Below are 19,517 nucleotides of genomic sequence, written 5' to 3'. Positions count from 1 at the left end.
TTTGGCATTATCTTGGCAACGTTAGAATGTTGGGGTTTGTTATTCACCTTATTCAGCCCCGCCCATTTTTTTAAATTCCACGTTGTCTTTAAACTTCCGGTCGGCTCGCTCCGTCTAGTTAGCTTCATTGGGATAACACGGCAGAAGAGGATAGAGAGGCTAGTTAGCTTCATTGGGATGATACGGCAGAAGAGGATAGAGAGGCTAGTTAGCTTCATTGGGATAACACGGCAGAGGATAGAGAGGCTAGTTAGCTTCATTGGGATGATACGGCAGAAGAGGATAGAGAGGCTAGTTAGCTTCATTGGGATAACACGGCAGAAGAGGATAGAGAGGCTAGTTAGCTTCATTGGGATAACACGGCAGAAGAGGATAGAGAGGCTAGTTAGCTTCATTGGGATAACACGGCAGAGGATAGAGAGGCTAGTTAGCTTCATTGGGATAACACGGCAGAAGAGGATAGAGAGGCTAACTTGGGAGGAAAACAACAAATGCCATCAGGAGGTCAGATTGCAATATTGTACTTCGCTACCCAAGGCTATTCAGCCCTACGGAGTGGGTAGACGATGTGACAGTGGCTGCTGTATCATATGGAGAAACTCGCAAATCCTTATCTGTTTGGTAACTATGGTAACTAGTTTAGAAAAGTCATTACAGAACAGCCACTCCAAAGTCAGTGTTTTCCTAACTTCAGATAGGAAAGGTGTATAACAGAAATGTCTTAAGTCACAAAAATCCTAAATAAACGTTCCTAACTTTAGGATGACCCATAACATATGACGCCAGTCATCTCGATAGAGCTCTGTTAACTCAATGTGTCGCAATGGATGTACTGCTCAATCGGAAGTTCGGAGACAATGTGGGCAAAGCTAGCGCCCCCCATGTTTGCGCGCGGAATAAGGTGAATTGTCTCAGCAACTTTAGAATTTTGGGGTTTGTTGGGCACAGAGCCTTGTAGATAGATGTAATGTTATGCAGACTGCCCTGTAGTAGGTTTACCTGTAAAAATCCTCTGCATACAGTGGATAACACCAGACAGTTTTAGAAAGCGTTTTAAAAAGTATAATTTTTTTTAAGTTTAAAACTATTAAGAAAAATACTTTTACTCACATCCCAAATTCCAAAAATGGAAATATTTCCCTGTCCTTGGCTATCCGATTCGAGAACGACAGCGCCTCCTCAGTACACTAAAGGGCAGCAGCACTGGAGCCAGTTACAAACTCAGATTTGGTGTGTCAAATCTGACCAATTTATAGTCCAAGCTGCAAATGTTGCTCCAGAAAATGTGATGAAAAAGAGACTGAATTTGTGTCTTCTAGGGTGTCCCAGAGCTTGTTGAATACATGAAAACATTTGAGAGGGCACTGGCGGGGGTTACCTACGCATGGGGGGGGTTATGTACGTGTGGCGTGGGTTTAGTACGCGCAGCGGTGCTGCTGTCTTGGGGTGTACGCGCTGTCTTGGGGCTGTCTTGGGGTGTACGCGCAGCAGTGCTGCTGTCTTGGGGTTTACTTCTCGGTTGCGTCTCAGAGGGTAGCTGACTGCTGATGTGTGTGTTGGCTCTTGGAGAGCAGACAGGCTTGCGGCGGATGAGAATGTGTGTGTGTGTGTGTGTGTGTGTGTGTGTGTGTGTGTGTGTGTGTGTGTGTGTGTGTGTTTTACTCTTCCGTGCTAGTGACAACAGAACTGCGGTGTGCCACAGCGGGACAAGTCCTCAGCCGGGGGCCCGTCTGGCGCGAGGACTTCACTTTTATACCCGAGAGACGTTTACATGCACATACCACCCAACCCTGAGATATATATACCCTGCAGTTCAACCCATTGAGAGACGATAAAATTAACACACTCAAAATGATCAACACTCACTGTGGCATGAATGTGAACAAGCCATTGTAATAGGCTGTAGGTACATCAATCAGTGAACATCGTATTGTTGTGACTTCGTGTTCAATCACACAGACTGGGAAATGCTTCAGACCCACACACAGCCCATAGTGTGTCACTGACCGCTCACAGTGTGGCGGGCTGGGGATGGACATTGTGGCTTGTTCATGTCCAAAGCCCTGGCTATTCAATCAATCAGTACTGATATCTAATGTGCTAGTCATCACTAACTAACAGATGATTCATTACTCAAGGCTTGACCATAAACTATATCAGAAACAAAGCACATGGTTTTATCTATCAGTGAACTGAAATATAGGCAACTTAGTCTCTGTACGAGCCTGGATGTATACCTATAAATAAAGATGTTGAACACAATTGGCACGGGAGTGGTGTGATTTCTTCTGTGTGGGTGTGTTTGTGGACAGACATGATAAACAGTTTCAGAGGGACTGCAGGAAACAACAAAAAGAACAGCAGGACAACTTCCTGTTAGTAGTGAAGACTCTCTGAACCAGCAGGACAACGTCCTGTCTGTAGTGAAGACTCTGAATCAGCAGGACAACTTCCTGTCAGTAGTAAAGACTCTGAACCAGCAAGACAACTTCCTGTCTGTAGTGAAGACTCTGAGAATCAGCAGGACAGCTTCCTGTCAGTAGTAAAGACTCTGAACCAGCAGCACAGCACAGCTTCCTGTCAGTAGTAGGGCTGTCACTTTTGTGAAAAAATCCTGTTCGATTTTTGAGACATAAGTGTTCATTGAATCGATTGTAAAATAGATTTTTTATGTCTAAAGACGTTTCCATTTTCAACGCCAAATATAGGCCAATCCACAAACAACTGCAGGACCAACGTAAAGAGGGCGCTTGTAGACGCAAGCCAGCAATATTTCTGATGATTTATTGGCGTGAAGTTTCGTGCACAATGACAAACAGAAGTGCAACATTCTCGAAAACCAGTAAGCCGAGTGGACTGCCATTACATCAGTGACATGACTGCATGCTTCAACCTAGCTGTGTCTGTGTTTACGATTAGAAATGTCAAACAAATTTCGCCTACGTAGAACTCGATTGCACAGTTTGCGTAGCCTACCGCTTTGTTCTTCTCCATAGTTTGATATACCAAAAATCCGAAGTACTTCCACATCGAACTCCTCAAGTTATTAGGGCCCATCACTCGTCTCTCTACATGTCGCACAGGTTGATCGCGTTGTCCTCCATTTTTTGGCAAAACACGAGCAGCATAGCAGCTGATTGAAACAGCTGTTCCCGGTGCGTAAAATTGGTGGTAATTTTCTTTTTAGCGTTCGCAATGCTTTCTGCACTTCGGAATTATTTTATATTTGGTTAAAATCGATTCCCTATTTTAGTTTTCGAAACTTGTGTTGTTTGGTCCAATCGATTGTGCAATCGATTTTCGAACGTAAAGTGACAGCCCTAGTCTGTAGTGAAGACTCTCCTGAGCTACTCTCGTTACCCAACCCCAAAGCCCTAATTGGGTTGGCTGACGGTTCTGCACCTTAGGAAACACAGTAGAGTTCCTCTGTTCACTGCTGGTCAGGGGTCCTAGGGAGAAGTACTCAGAACTGCCAGCAAGGCCGTTGCCATGAGATGCTGCTCGGAAAAGCTGCAAGCGACATCATTTCCTCTTAATGGTCTCCTAGACGACACACCTGAGCATTGAGGACAAAGCTGTTCAGTTGAAAAAGCCAATCGTGACCAATGATATGAACTGTTTCGGACACAGCTTATGTAGTCTTTTTATACAACACTGCGTTTCGGACACAGCTTATGTGTGTTCATATCACCGGTCATGATTGGCACTTTCATGGGATATCATAAGTAGCCAAGGAGCCTGTATTTATTGTTTTTCAGTTGAATTATTCAAAATTAAAGTCAATTTTTTAAAGTTAAATTCACTTTAGAAAATAGAAACAAAATCACTGAGTAATTGTGTTAAATAATCGTGATCTCAATATTGACCAAAATAATCATGATTATAGTTTTTGCCATAGTCGTGTTGTCAAGTAGCTAAATTCACTTCTACTGTCCGGTAGCTTCTCCACACGGACGTTTTTGGGGACGTTTTTCAGGTGGACTTGGGCTTCCTACTGTACATGCATGACATTCACCAGCCCCATCCATCACTGGGCAGAATATAGCTCAAGTGCTGTGGTCAGCAAACTACTGACCAGAGACGTTTACCCGGGGTCAGAAATATGCTGATGACATGCCTGTTGGGGATTAGGCCTCTACAGTGAGTCAGACATGATAGACTAGTAGATTCAGAACAGAACACATGAATTTCAAGAATACAGAGAGAGAAGAACAGTCATATCCCAGCCCAGTCATCCCACAACACACAGAAGAACAGTCATATCAGAGCCCAGTCATCCCACAACACACAGCCATTCTAGAATACAGAGAAGAACAGTCATATCAGAGCCCAGTCATCCCACTACACACAGCCATTCTAGAATGCACACTTCTCATTCTTTTAGAACACACACACTATTTGGAACTTGCCATGAAAGATCCTTGATAGAGTACCGAAGCCATGACATAGCGTTGTCAAGGCAGCAATTTCACTGGATATAAACAAATCAATCTAACCATAGTAATCAGATTAAGAAAGCCAATCAGTAGCGGTGGCTTTCTTAATCTATTTCAGTTATTTTACAACGTTTCTAAGACGTTAGTATATTTTTTTTACACTATAGGAATCACATACTACAACATATATTCATACCAACACGATCAAATTTGTGACTATAAATCTTTATATGGCTCTGTTTATTTCTAACCAGTAACCCTCTCTGGTGCCATCCTTCCAGATCACAAAACCCTTCTAGAACAAGTAGTATAAAACAGAGGCATGGTCAAGGATAGTCTGCTCTGAGAGTTTATTTCCATTTAATTCTCACACAATAATTATTGTCATGAATACAATGTATCACACACACAAACAGATACAATGTACGGTGCTTCAAGCAGTGCCTCTGTGACCAATGATTCCCTGGAGGTTTCTGATGAAGAGAATGAACTCCACCAACACACACACACATACAGAGCTCCCTTGGTGTCATACATGCCCCCATTCCCCAGGAGAGTTTTCTACGCTGACCGGCTGGCTCGCCCAGTCAGATACACACACACACGCACACACACACACACACACACACACACTCAGCACCAGGAGAGTTTCATGTGAAGAGCAGCAGCACTGACTGGCTGTCTTGCCCAGACGGAGGAATACAATGGCGTTGAGTATGCTTAGACACATCTTCACACCTAGAGGAACACACACACACACACACAGGGACATACACACACACACACACAGACAGAGACACACACACACACACACACACACACACACACACACACACAGCATGGTTAGACACATCTTCACACCTAGAGGCACACACAGAAGGCAGACAGTCACTACTGCAACTCCCTCCCTCCATCCATCCATCCATATATCTATCCATCCATCCATCCATCCATCCATCCATATATCCATCCATCCATATATCCATCCATCCATCCATCCATCCATATATCCATCCATCCATCCATCCATCCATCCATCCATCCATCCATCCATATATCTATCCATCCATCCATATATCCATCCATCCATCCATCCATATATCCATCCATCCATATATCCATCCATATATCCATCCATCCATCCATCCATCCATATATCCATCCATCCATCCATCCATATATCCATCTATCCATTCATCCATCCATCCATATATCTATCCATCCATCCATCCATATATCTATCCATCCATCCATCCATCCATCCATCCATCCATATATCCATCCATCCATCCATCCATCCATCCATATATCCATCCATCCATCCATCCATCCATCCATCCATATATCTATCCATCCATCCATCCATATATCTATCCATCCATCCATCCATATATCAATCCATCCATCCATATATCTATCCATCCATATATCCATCCATCCATCCATCCATCCATCCATATATCTATCCATCCATATATCCATCCATCCATCCATCCATATATCTATCCATCCATCCATCCATATATCCATCCATCCATCCATATATCTATCCATCCATATATCCATCCATCCATCCATATATCTATCCATCCATCCATATATCTATCTATCCATCCATCCATATATCTATCCATCCATCCATATATCTATCTATCCATTCATCCATATATCTATCTATCCATCCATCCATATATCTATCCATCCATCCATATATCTATCTATCCATCCATCCATATATCTATCTATCCATCCATATATCTATCTATCCATCCATCTATATATCTATACATTCATCCATATATCTATTAGTATCTCAGTGTGTAGTATATGCTGTATGTGTATTGTACATAACAATGTGAATTGACATGCAAAAGTCAGTCATAGAGATCCAACAGGTTATCGGGTTGTAAATGCTAAAAGGGCAAATCCATCATGACTGATGTGATGTTACAACAGCAGCCTTTGTATGTATTATAAAGTTCCAAGTTGTATGACTTATATACTTTAGCCTATTGATGGTCTTGCCTTACAGCCACAGCGGATAACCTGACAGAGTGGTTACGTCAGTGTTAGCTCACCTCTGTGTTGGGGTGGATAACATGACAGACTAGCGTTAGCTCACCTCTGTGTTGGGGCGAATAACATGACAGACTGGTTAGTATAAGTATAAGTATATATACTTTTTTGATCCCGTGAGGGAAATTTGGTCTCTGCATTTAACCCAATCGGTGAATTAGTCAAACACAAACAGCACACAGTGAACACACAGTGAAGTGAAGCACACACTAATCCCGGCGCAGTGAGCTGCCTGCTACAACGGCGGCACTCGGGGAGCAGTGAGGGGTTAGGTGCCTTGCTCAAGGGCACTTCAGCCGCGGCCCACTGATCGGGGCTCGAACCGCCTCCGGTTACAAGTCCAGAGTGCTAACCAGTGGGCCACGGCTGCCCACTAAAGCGTTAGCGTTAGCTCACCTATATGTTGTGGCGGATAACATGACAGTTAGCGTTAGCTCACCTCTGTGTTGGGCCTGTGTTGATCTGCTCTACCCCCACTGTGGGGAGAGATGGACCTCCTGCACAACACCTCATCCACCTCTGAGTCCGTAGCACCCTATAGTACACACACACACACACACACACACACACACACACACACAAATGCACATATACGTACACACAAACACACACACAGGTTTGTGTATGGAGGAGGGTGAGGTGTTACTTCATGTGCAGTGCACCATACAATTGACCTACTTCACAAACCTAATACAGTAATTGTTTGATAAACAAGGGTAAGAAGATCACAAGGTCCTAGATCTTTACAGTTTGTTTCAACTGCTTACACGTTAAATCTAAACATGCCTTTCAAACACCATAACCCCACACAAATCTGCAAAATCATACACTTACTCTCAGTGTTTGACTGATTAGTTTTCAATTTCATAAAAAAACACAAAAATCTGAGAGGAAGTAGAACTGGGACTGGAACTATTAGTTTTAGAAAGGCCCATTAATTAGCACACCCAGCTGCCTCCTTCTTCTTGTTGGCTGTAAAATACTGTATTCACAACAGCAAATTATTTGGGTAAAATCATTATTTTTGGTTTCAATATTGCTTGCATTTTTACTGTGTATTTCAACTTCTCTCTGAAGATTAATTTCACTCTTTTATGTAAATATACATGGAAGCCCATGAAAGCCAGAAGAGCTTTAGGTTTTGATCAACAGTGAAATGTATCCAAAATGTCATATTATGACAAAAGTGATTATAATGTGAAGTGAATGTTTGCTTTACTGTAAAGATGTGTTTATGACATTTTAAATGTTGTGCGTCATTTTGCTGGAGATTTGAGGCATTTTGCATCTTGTGTGAGCAATTGTGGGTTTTGTGTGTAGAGTTTTGAAAAACAAAGAAAGACAGAGGGCTGAATGTAGAGAGAAAGCGCTAATACCGAGTTTCTCTGTGTGCAGAAGGCAAACGCTGTGCTGGGAATTTACGAAACTGTCACTTCATTACGTAAACAGCGCTCATCAACATCCGTCTCCGCCCCCTGTACTGTATGTGTGTGTGTGACCCACGTTGGCCAGTCTGTGCATGGCTTGTGGAGAGGTGAGGTGTGTGTGTGTGTGTGTGTGTGTGTGTGTGTGTGTGTGTGTGTGTGTGTGTGTGACCCACGTTGGCCAGTCTGTGCATGGCTTGTGGAGAGGTGAGGTGTGTGTGTGTGTGTGTGTGTGTGTGTGTGAGACTCACGTTGGCCAGTCTGTGCATGGCTTGTGGAGAGGTGAGGTGTGTGTGTGTGTGTGTGTGTGTGAGACTCACGTTGGCCAGTCTGTGCATGGCTTGTGGAGAGGTGAGGTGTGTGTGTGTGTGTGTGTGTGAGACTCACGTTGGCCAGTCTGTGCATGGCTTGTGGAGAGGTGAGGAGAGAGCGCAGCCGTGTCTGGACGTCCTCCCACACATTCTCCGAGCAGAGCAGAGACCTGAGGGGAGGGAACCACACACGGAACATCACCACAGGAACCACACACGGAACATCACCTGAGGGGAGGGAACCTATTTTGTAATTTCTGTTGAATTCTAAACTCCACACCCTAACCACCAAACCTTGCACAAAGCCAGTAGAACATTAGAATGTCTTGCAAACGCACAAAACCAGTAGAACATTAGAATTTCTTGTAAACGCACAAAACCAGTAGAACATTAGAATGTCTTGCAAACGCACAAAACCAGTAGAACATTAGAATTTCTTGCAAACGCACAAAACCAGTAGAACATTAGAATGTCTTGCAAACGCACAAAGCCAGAAGAACATTAGAATGTCTTGCAAACGCACAACGCCAGTATAACATTACAATGTCTTGCAAACGCACAAAACCAGTAGAACATTAGAATGTCTTGCAATTTCTTGCAAAACTCTTCAAAGTCTTTTAGAAATTGTGTGTTGTTTTTGTTTAGTTTTCTTTTCCAAAATGGCTCTCACAGGCATCATGTCAATAAGCAAGTAAAGCAGTTTAGCTTTGGCAAATGGATTGGCTAATATTGGGAAATAAACAAAATGGGGAACCACCTGCATTCCTAATGGCTGTAAACACATCTACGACTCTCACACATTTACCACACACACAGACACACACACACCTAATGAGGCTGACTCTCACACATTTCCCAAACACACAAACACACACACTCACACACCTAATGAGGCGAACTCTCACACATTTCCCAAACACACACACACACACACACACACACACACACACACACACCTAATGAGGCCGACTTCACACATTTCCCAAACACACACACACACACCCAATGAGGCCGACTCTCACACATTTACCAAACACACACACACACACACCTAATGAGGCGAACTCTCACACATTTCCCAAACACACAAACACACACACTCACACACACACAAACCTAATGAGGCGAACTCTCACACATTTCCCAAACACACACACACACACACACACACACCTAATGAGGCCGACTCCCACACATTTACCAAACACACATTTCCCAAAAACACACACACACACCTAATGAGGCCGACTCTCACACATTTACCAAACACACACACACACCTAATGAGGCCGACTCTCACAAATTTACCAAACACACACACACACCTAATGAGGCCAACTCTCACACATTTACCAAACACACACACACACACACACACTTAATGAGGCGAACTCTCACACATTTCCCAAACACACAAACACACACACTCACACACACACACACACACACCTAATGAGGCGAACTCTCACACATTTCCCAAACACACACACACACACACACACACACACACACACACACACACCTAATGAGGCCGACTTCACACATTTCCCAAACACACACACACACCCAATGAGGCCGACTCTCACACATTTACCAAACACACACACACACACACCTAATGAGGCAAACTCTCACACATTTCCCAAACACACAAACACACACACTCACACACACACAAACCTAATGAGGCGAACTCTCACACATTTCCCAAACACACACACACACACACACCTAATGAGGCCGACTCCCACACATTTCCCAAACACACACACACACACACACACACACACACACACACACACACACACACACACACACACCTAATGAGGCTGACTCTCACACATTTCCCAAACACACACACACACCTAATGAGGCCGACTTCACACATTTCCCAAACACACACACCCAATGAGGAGGACTCTCACACATTTACCAAACACTCACACACACACACACCTAATGAGGCAAACTCTCACACATTTCCCAAACACACACACACACACACACACACACACACACACACACACACACACCTAATGAGGCCGACTTCACACATTTCCCAAACACACACACACACCCAATGAGGCCGACTCTCACACATTTACCAAACACACACACACACACACCTAATGAGGCAAACTCTCACACATTTCCCAAACACACAAACACACACACTCACACACACACAAACCTAATGAGGCGAACTCTCACACATTTCCCAAACACACACACACACACACACCTAATGAGGCCGACTCCCACACATTTCCCAAACACACACACACACACACACACACACACACACACACACACACACACACACACACACCTAATGAGGCTGACTCTCACACATTTCCCAAACACACACACACACCTAATGAGGCCGACTTCACACATTTCCCAAACACACACACCCAATGAGGAGGACTCTCACACATTTACCAAACACTCACACACACACACACCTAATGAGGCAAACTCTCACACATTTCCCAAACACACACACACACACACACACACACACACACCTAATGAGGCCAACTCTCACACATTTCCCAAACACACACACACACACTCACCACACACACACACACACACACCTAATGAGGCCAACTCTCACACATTTCCCAAACACACACACACACACACACACACACACACCTAATGAGGCCGACTTCACACATTTCCCAAACACACACACACACCCAATGAGGCCGACTCTCACACATTTACCAAACACACACACACACACACACCTAATGAGGCGAACTCTCACACATTTCCCAAACACACAAACACACACACTCACACACACACAAACCTAATGAGGCGAACTCTCACACATTTCCCAAACACACACACACACACACACACACACACACACACACACCTAATGAGGCCGACTCCCACACATTTACCAAACACACATTTCCCAAACACACACACACACACACCTAATGAGGCCGACTCTCACAAATTTACCAAACACACACACACACCTAATGAGGCCAACTCTCACACATTTACCAAACACACACACACACACACACTTAATGAGGCGAACTCTCACACATTTCCCAAACACACAAACACACACACTCACACACACACACACACACACCTAATGAGGCGAACTCTCACACATTTCCCAAACACACACACACACACACACACACACACACACACACACACCTAATGAGGCCGACTTCACACATTTCCCAAACACACACACACACCCAATGAGGCCGACTCTCACACATTTACCAAACACACACACACACACACCTAATGAGGCGAACTCTCACACATTTCCCAAACACACAAACACACACACTCACACACACACAAACCTAATGAGGCGAACTCTCACACATTTCCCAAACACACACACACCTAATGAGGCCGACTCCCACACATTTCCCAAACACACACACACACACACACACACACACACACACACACACACACACACACCTAATGAGGCTGACTCTCACACATTTCCCAAACACACACACACACCTAATGAGGCCGACTTCACACATTTCCCAAACACACACACCCAATGAGGAGGACTCTCACACATTTACCAAACACTCACACACACACACACCTAATGAGGCAAACTCTCACACATTTCCCAAAAACACACACACACACTCACCACACACACACACACACACACCTAATGAGGCCAACTCTCACACATTTCCCAAACACACACACACACACACACACACACACACCTAATGAGGCCGACTTCACACATTTCCCAAACACACACACACACCCAATGAGGCCGACTCTCACACATTTACCAAACACACACACACACACACCTAATGAGGCGAAGTCTCACACATTTCCCAAACACACAAACACACACACTCACACACACACACACACACACCTAATGAGGCGAACTCTCACACATTTCCCAAACACACACACACACACACACACCTAATGAGGCCGACTTCACACATTTCCCAAACACACACACACACCCAATGAGGCCGACTCTCACACATTTACCAAACACACACACACACACACCTAATGAGGCGAACTCTCACACATTTCCCAAACACACAAACACACACACTCACACACACACAAACCTAATGAGGCGAACTCTCACACATTTCCCAAACACACACACACCTAATGAGGCCGACTCCCACACATTTCCCAAACACACACACACACACACACACACACACACACACACACACACACACCTAATGAGGCTGACTCTCACACATTTCCCAAACACACACACACACCTAATGAGGCCGACTTCACACATTTCCCAAACACACACACCCAATGAGGAAGACTCTCACACATTTACCAAACACTCACACACACACACACCTAATGAGGCAAACTCTCACACATTTCCCAAAAACACACACACACACTCACCACACACACACACACACACACCTAATGAGGCCAACCACACATTTCCCAAACACACACACACACACACACACACACCTAATGAGGCCGACTTCACACATTTCCCAAACACACACACACACCCAATGAGGCCGACTCTCACACATTTACCAAACACACACACACACACACCTAATGAGGCGAACTCTCACACATTTCCCAAACATACAAACACACACACTCACACACACACAAACCTAATGAGGCGAACTCTCACACATTTCCCAAACACACACACACCTAATGAGGCCGACTCCCACACATTTCCCAAACACACACACACACACACACACACACACACACACACACACACACACACACACACACACACACACCTAATGAGGCTGACTCTCACACATTTCCCAAACACACACACACACCTAATGAGGCCGACTTCACACATTTCCCAAACACACACACCCAATGAGGAGGACTCTCACACATTTACCAAACACTCACACACACACACACCTAATGAGGCAAACTCTCACACATTTCCCAAAAACACACACACACACTCACCACACACACACACACACACACACACACCTAATGAGGCCGACTTCACACATTTCCCAAACACACACACACACCCAATGAGGCCGACTCTCACACATTTACCAAACACACACACACACACACCTAATGAGGCGAACTCTCACACATTTCCCAAACACACACACACACACACACACACACACACACACACCTAATGAGGCCGACTTCACACATTTCCCAAACACACACACACACCCAATGAGGCCGACTCTCACACATTTACCAAACACACACACACACACACCTAATGAGGCGAACTCTCACACATTTCCCAAACACACAAACACACACACTCACACACACACACACACACACCTAATGAGGCGAACTCTCACACATTTCCCAAACACACACACACACACACACACACACACACACACACACACACACCTAATGAGGCCGACTTCACACATTTCCCAAACACACACACACACCCAATGAGGCCGACTCTCACACATTTACCAAACACACACACACACACACCTAATGAGGCGAACTCTCACACATTTCCCAAACACACAAACACACACACTCACACACACACAAACCTAATGAGGCGAACTCTCACACATTTCCCAAACACACACACACACACACACACACACACACACACACACCTAATGAGGCCGACTCCCACACATTTACCAAACACACATTTCCCAAACACACACACACACACCTAATGAGGCCGACTCTCACACATTTACCAAACACACACACACACCTAATGAGGCCGACTCTCACAAATTTACCAAACACACACACACACCTAATGAGGCCAACTCTCACACATTTACCAAACACACACACACACACACACTTAATGAGGCGAACTCTCACACATTTCCCAAACACACAAACACACACACTCACACACACACACACCTAATGAGGCGAACTCTCACACATTTCCCAAACACACACACACACACACACACACACCTAATGAGGCCGACTTCACACATTTCCCAAACACACACACACACCCAATGAGGCGAACTCTCACACATTTCCCAAACACACACACACACCTAATGAGGCCGACTTCACACATTTCCCAAACACACACACCCAATGAGGAGGACTCTCACACATTTACCAAACACTCACACACACACACACCTAATGAGGCAAACTCTCACACATTTCCCAAACACACACACACACACACACTCACCACACACACACACACACACCTAATGAGGCCGACTCTCACACATTTCCCAAACACACACACACACACACACACACACACACACACACCTAATGAGGCCGACTCTCACACATTTCCAAACACACACACCCGTTGAGGTGCGGCCTCTCCCTGTATGCACGCCACAAGACTGCTGGTGTGGGTGACCCGTCCTTCCCCGTCCCTGATTGGCCGAGGTCCTCTTCAGTGCCATCATCAAGCAGATCCTCCGCATCCGATTGGCTGAGGTCTTCATCAAGAACCTGCAGAAAGGACAGGGCTACTCAGAGGCCTGTGTGTGTGACTGCCTGTGTGAGTGTGTGTGTGTGTGTGTGTGTGTGTGTGTGTGTGTGTGTGTGTGTGTGTGTGTGTATGTGTATGTGTGTATGTGTGTGTGTGTGTGTGTGTGTGTGTGTGGTCACGTAAGCTGTGTGTGTTCCTACCCAGCCACTGGATCTGCTTCTTCTTTTACCTCCTGAGGTCTGTCGCCCTGACAAACAGAGACACACACTCCTACACATTAACACACACACACACAAACAAACAGAGACACACACTCCTACACATTAACACACACACACACACAAACAAACAGAGACACACACTCCTACACATTAAGACACACGCACACACACACAAACAAACAGAGACACACACTCCTACACATTAACACACACACACACAAATAAACAAACAGAGACACACACACACTCCCACACATTAACACACATTATTATACGGCTCTTCACAATGCTAGTAGAACGCTCCATTGACTTGAATGGGATTTCCCAAAGTTCTAGCGGTAAATAAATTCATGTAATTACCGCTGCAAACATATAATTACCGCTGTCAATAGCAACGGGTTTTGTGCTTCTGATACGTCTTTCATATCACTACGCAAGGACTGGAACTTCATTCAAAAGTGAAAGCAGACGGTTGATCCGCTGTGTTCTAAAGAATGTTTGATTCAAGTTCAGCGTGTGTTGTTGCGAACTATTTGTTTCTCAGCAAATGCCACGATGAACTGTAACAAATAGGCTAGGTTATGTAGGCTAAAGTCATATTGTGGGGAGTTTATTATTTCGTTTTGGCAAGTAGCCGTGTAATAAGTGGGATAATGTATAGAACGCCGGTCATCATGGGAAAATAAGTCCCTTCCGGTTCGCCCTGTCGGGACTTATTTTCCCAAGAATGACCGGCGTTCTATACATTATCCCTTACTTAACACACACCACACACACACACACACACACACAACAGAGACACACACTCCTACACATTAACACACACACAAACAAACAAACAGAGACACACACACACTCCTACACATTAACACACATTAACATACATTAACACACACACACACACAACAGAGACACACACACTCCTACACATTAACACACATTAACACACTTTAACACACACACCACACACTCACACACACACACACACAAACAAACAGAGATACACACTCCTACACATTAACACACATCAACACACACACACACTCCTACACATTAACACACACACACAGACACACAAACAGAGACACACAGTCCTACACATTAACACACACAAACATAGACACACAGTCCTACACATTAACACACACACAAACAGGTAGCTCAGGTAAGTTAGCCTACATTCCTACACACTAACACACTCAGTCAGGGAGTGTGGTCTGTCAGTAGGGGAGAGGATGTACACCTGTGTGTGTGTGTGTGTGTGTGTGTGTGTGTGTGTGTGTGTGTGTGTGTGTGTGTGTATGTGTGTGTGTGTGTGTGTCAGTCTATGTATGTTTCTGACCTACTGTATGGGTTATGTGTATGTGTGCTTTGCAATTGTCTGCTAAAGGAACTCTCTGATACTAACATCTAGGTCTAAGGGTCAACCTGTCCCTGCTTGAACTACTATTTGGCATAGTTTGTTCTGAGCTGCAAAGCTATTTGAATCTAAGAAAACTTCTGCCTCATCTGCGTTGTTAAGGGAAAGTTAACTTACTTGGCAGCCACACATGGTCAGCAGCATTAGTTGGGCCCAACTAAGATTAAGATGGGGACGCCTATTCAAAACATTCCAGTGCTGCTAATATTGTGTGTCAGCCAATCAAATATACCACAGAATAATTAGGAGACAGAATGTGTCTAAAAATATAGGCTACATATTATGTGTTGTATGTTGCAACTAAAGACTGAGGGCCAGATGTACGTACATTTGGGAACGTAGCGTTATCAGCGTCATGGACACACCGCAGATTGCGAACGCTGTCAGACCCAAGTTTCCGTCTCTCTCTCAATAGCGATTCTGTTGTCTTTGAAAGGTTCTCTTATTGACGCATTGAACTGCAATTTGGATTAACACCTGCTTTTACAAGGTGGAAGTATTTAGGCGCAGAACAGACGTGCGCTTTCAGAAGCAGTCTTTGTACATACCGCGGAATACATAATTAGGCGCTCTTTACTCTTCCCCTCCCATCTTTTTACGCTAAACTCCCACTTTCCCCTGGATCCTCCCATGAATGCATATGCATGACATGACAATCGCAATCTGCCACTTTCAGCTCCCGCGACAGGCAGTTTGCGCTTTTACATCATTGCGGCCTGTTTGTACCTCGCAATGATTTTACACGCACATTGCGAAACAAATACGCCTGAAGTGGGCGCAAAAGCGTTAGTACATCTGGCCCTGAGTCCGTTTTGTCTTTGTCTACCGGCAGTATGGAAAACACTAACACACTTAACCATAGGTACAGATCTTCTCTGACTTAGCTGTCAGAATGGTTGTTATCTGGAGCTATCTCTGCACTTGACGAAGGTCAGTGTAGAGGAAGAGAGAGTGGAGAAGAGAAGAGAATTATGAAGGTAAAGATATTTTATCTCTACGTTCAACCAATTTGAAGGTGTTGCTTGTCAGAGTCCTAAATTCTCTTTTAAAATGACGTTTTGATGTTGATAGCATACCATATTAATTAATTCAGTCAAGAGTTACTTCTCTCAAGAGTGGCAACACATTTTGTTTTGTTTTGTGTTTGGTCAACATGCCTTAATTATTTTATTTTGTTTGTTTTCCTGTCAATGCTAAAAGAGACATGTAATGCCCTTGTTTGATATCCTTGTTAGATTTGCCAGTTTTGGAAAATTATGTGCCATTGAATTACGATTGTCATTGAATAATTTCTACAGTCCTAAGTGTTTGTTTTTCCTCTGGAACAAAATGGAGGGGGGTGATCTCTCAGTCCTGGTTCTGGGGATGGGCCTCTGGAAACACCCGTAAGGGAGCTGAACACGCAGCAACGAGTAAACCAGGGACAGCCCTAGAAAAAGATATACTCAGAGAAGCCTGAGATTCTAATATATGAGAGATCTGTCGGCAAGGTCGCTAGACAACCCTGCTCACAACAACAAGATTTGGTTTACATTTTCCATTTGTAAGTTTAATAAAGGCCCCATAGAAAGTATGACCATTTTGCTTAAATACAGGCTAATTGTTTCTCCAAGCTTCCTGCTCCCCATTCTAATAGAACCTGACCCAAGTTATCCTGTTCCACGTGTAGGCCGCAAACACTGGAAGCCTTGCGGAAGCTATGTTCTTGCTTCAAGGTAGACACAGATGTGTTTTGACTGTTGATTGTAGGCCTTGAGCCCTGCCAGGTCCTGCTTTGAGTGAGGACACCATACACTATGGTGAGTGACTGGCTGAATGGCAACAGTGGTAGACATACAGTACAGGTTCTGAGGGCAGAGAAGGTTCTGGATAAAAGGAACCTTTTATTTTATGTATTAAGCATTGCTCCACAATCTCATGCTTCTGGCAATGACAACACTGACGAGAGTCGAAGCATATCGGTTAAATTCATACTTGGGGGCCAGTTTAGCAAAGTTGTAATTTTACCAACAGCAGTGAATTTATCAAATTGTTGATGCTATGATGCACTTAGCTCTTAATAGGACACAGTGTTATAGGCGACAACATTTTAACTAAAGGGAATAATCTTACAGCCTTGCTGCAGATCATAAGGGGGAGTCTGATTAAAGAGTAGTCTGATAACATAAGACAGCTAGCTCTTGCAGTATATCAAGTTATGATTAAAGATGTTTTTTTTTCCTTTAATGGAAGATGAGAGGTTGTTGATGTTGACTTCACTACACTGAACTAATATTGAACTAATAGGTTCATATGTTTATTGACAACACACCCACTGCAGTTGTTTTTTTTTTCTCATCATTGACATGGAAAAGGTTTTACAACTGTTTTACAGCTATGCAAAACAGTATCAAGATGATAATGTGGTATGATGACATACCTACTAGACCATATTGTTTACAATTATTTTGGATACAGCAATGCAATAAAATAAAATAAAATACAAGTTTTCATTTGTTTCAGGTGTTCAGAATATGTTAAGAATAAAGTTCTAACCAAGTTCTTTAAAACATGCCTTTATGCCTGCTTTAAACAATGTGAAAAAAGGTTAAGCTAATTAAGCTTTGCTGTATGATAAACAATTCTTGATTATGAGGCACACAAAAAAAGGAGTATTCATGAAGATCATGATCATGTGAATTTATATTTCATTGCTAATTACTAATTTGGTGACTGACTATAGCGGCATTGCAATTGAAATCTTTTTGACAATGTTAGCTGAAACTTAGGAAGCACTACTGGGGCCTTGGGCCCAGATATGTATATCTCTGTGTTTTGTTTCAGGTGCAATCAGTGGTCAAAAAGCCGGGAGCCATACAGACCCTTCTCTTTTTTTGTCTATTGTTTCTTTATTGTTTCCCCTTGAACTGTTTGGTTATTGTTTTTATCACTAGTACTCCGTGGTATGTAAACTTTTTTTCACACCCTGTGAGAAATCAAGACAATCAGGGCCACTTTTATACATGCAACCATGTTGTTTCATTTGATTAATTTCCTTTTATTGCGTTCTATTTGAGAATTGTTGAGAGACATGTGTGTTTTGGTTTTTTATTCAGCTTTGCCTAGGTATTATACATGGTAAAGAGACACAATGACTGCATTACTTTCAGTTAATTATTAGGCTCATTCTGATTCA

General features: G+C 43.8%; 1 protein-coding gene across 4 annotated transcripts in view; it reads right to left on the bottom strand.

Moving 5' to 3' along the window:
- Nucleotides 1-4,777: 4,777 nt before the first annotated feature.
- Nucleotides 4,778-19,517, bottom strand: part of spata6l (spermatogenesis associated 6-like) — a 25,610-nt gene continuing 10,870 nt past the window's right edge. Inside the window, exons 9-13 of one of the 4 annotated variants that reach the window (XM_042070044.1) lie at nucleotides 14,902-14,971; nucleotides 14,530-14,721; nucleotides 8,324-8,417; nucleotides 6,952-7,047; nucleotides 4,778-5,174 (exon numbers count right to left, since the gene is read on the bottom strand). In XM_042070044.1, coding sequence (XP_041925978.1) covers nucleotides 5,169-5,174; nucleotides 6,952-7,047; nucleotides 8,324-8,417; nucleotides 14,530-14,721; nucleotides 14,902-14,971 — 458 coding nt within the window. In that variant the 3' untranslated portion in view covers nucleotides 4,778-5,168. Of the gene's footprint in view, nucleotides 5,175-6,951; nucleotides 7,048-8,322; nucleotides 8,418-14,529; nucleotides 14,722-14,901; nucleotides 14,972-19,517 lie in introns of those variants that run through there. The other 3 variants (XM_042070042.1, XM_042070045.1, XM_042070046.1) reach the window with 3 other exon arrangements.

The sequence above is a fragment of the Alosa sapidissima genome, chromosome 18 (genome assembly GCF_018492685.1).
Source record: "Alosa sapidissima isolate fAloSap1 chromosome 18, fAloSap1.pri, whole genome shotgun sequence".
In the NCBI taxonomy this organism is placed as follows: Eukaryota; Metazoa; Chordata; class Actinopteri; order Clupeiformes; family Clupeidae; genus Alosa; species Alosa sapidissima.
Note: the sequence above shows the minus strand (reverse complement) of the source record. Positions and strands in the feature narration are given on the sequence as shown.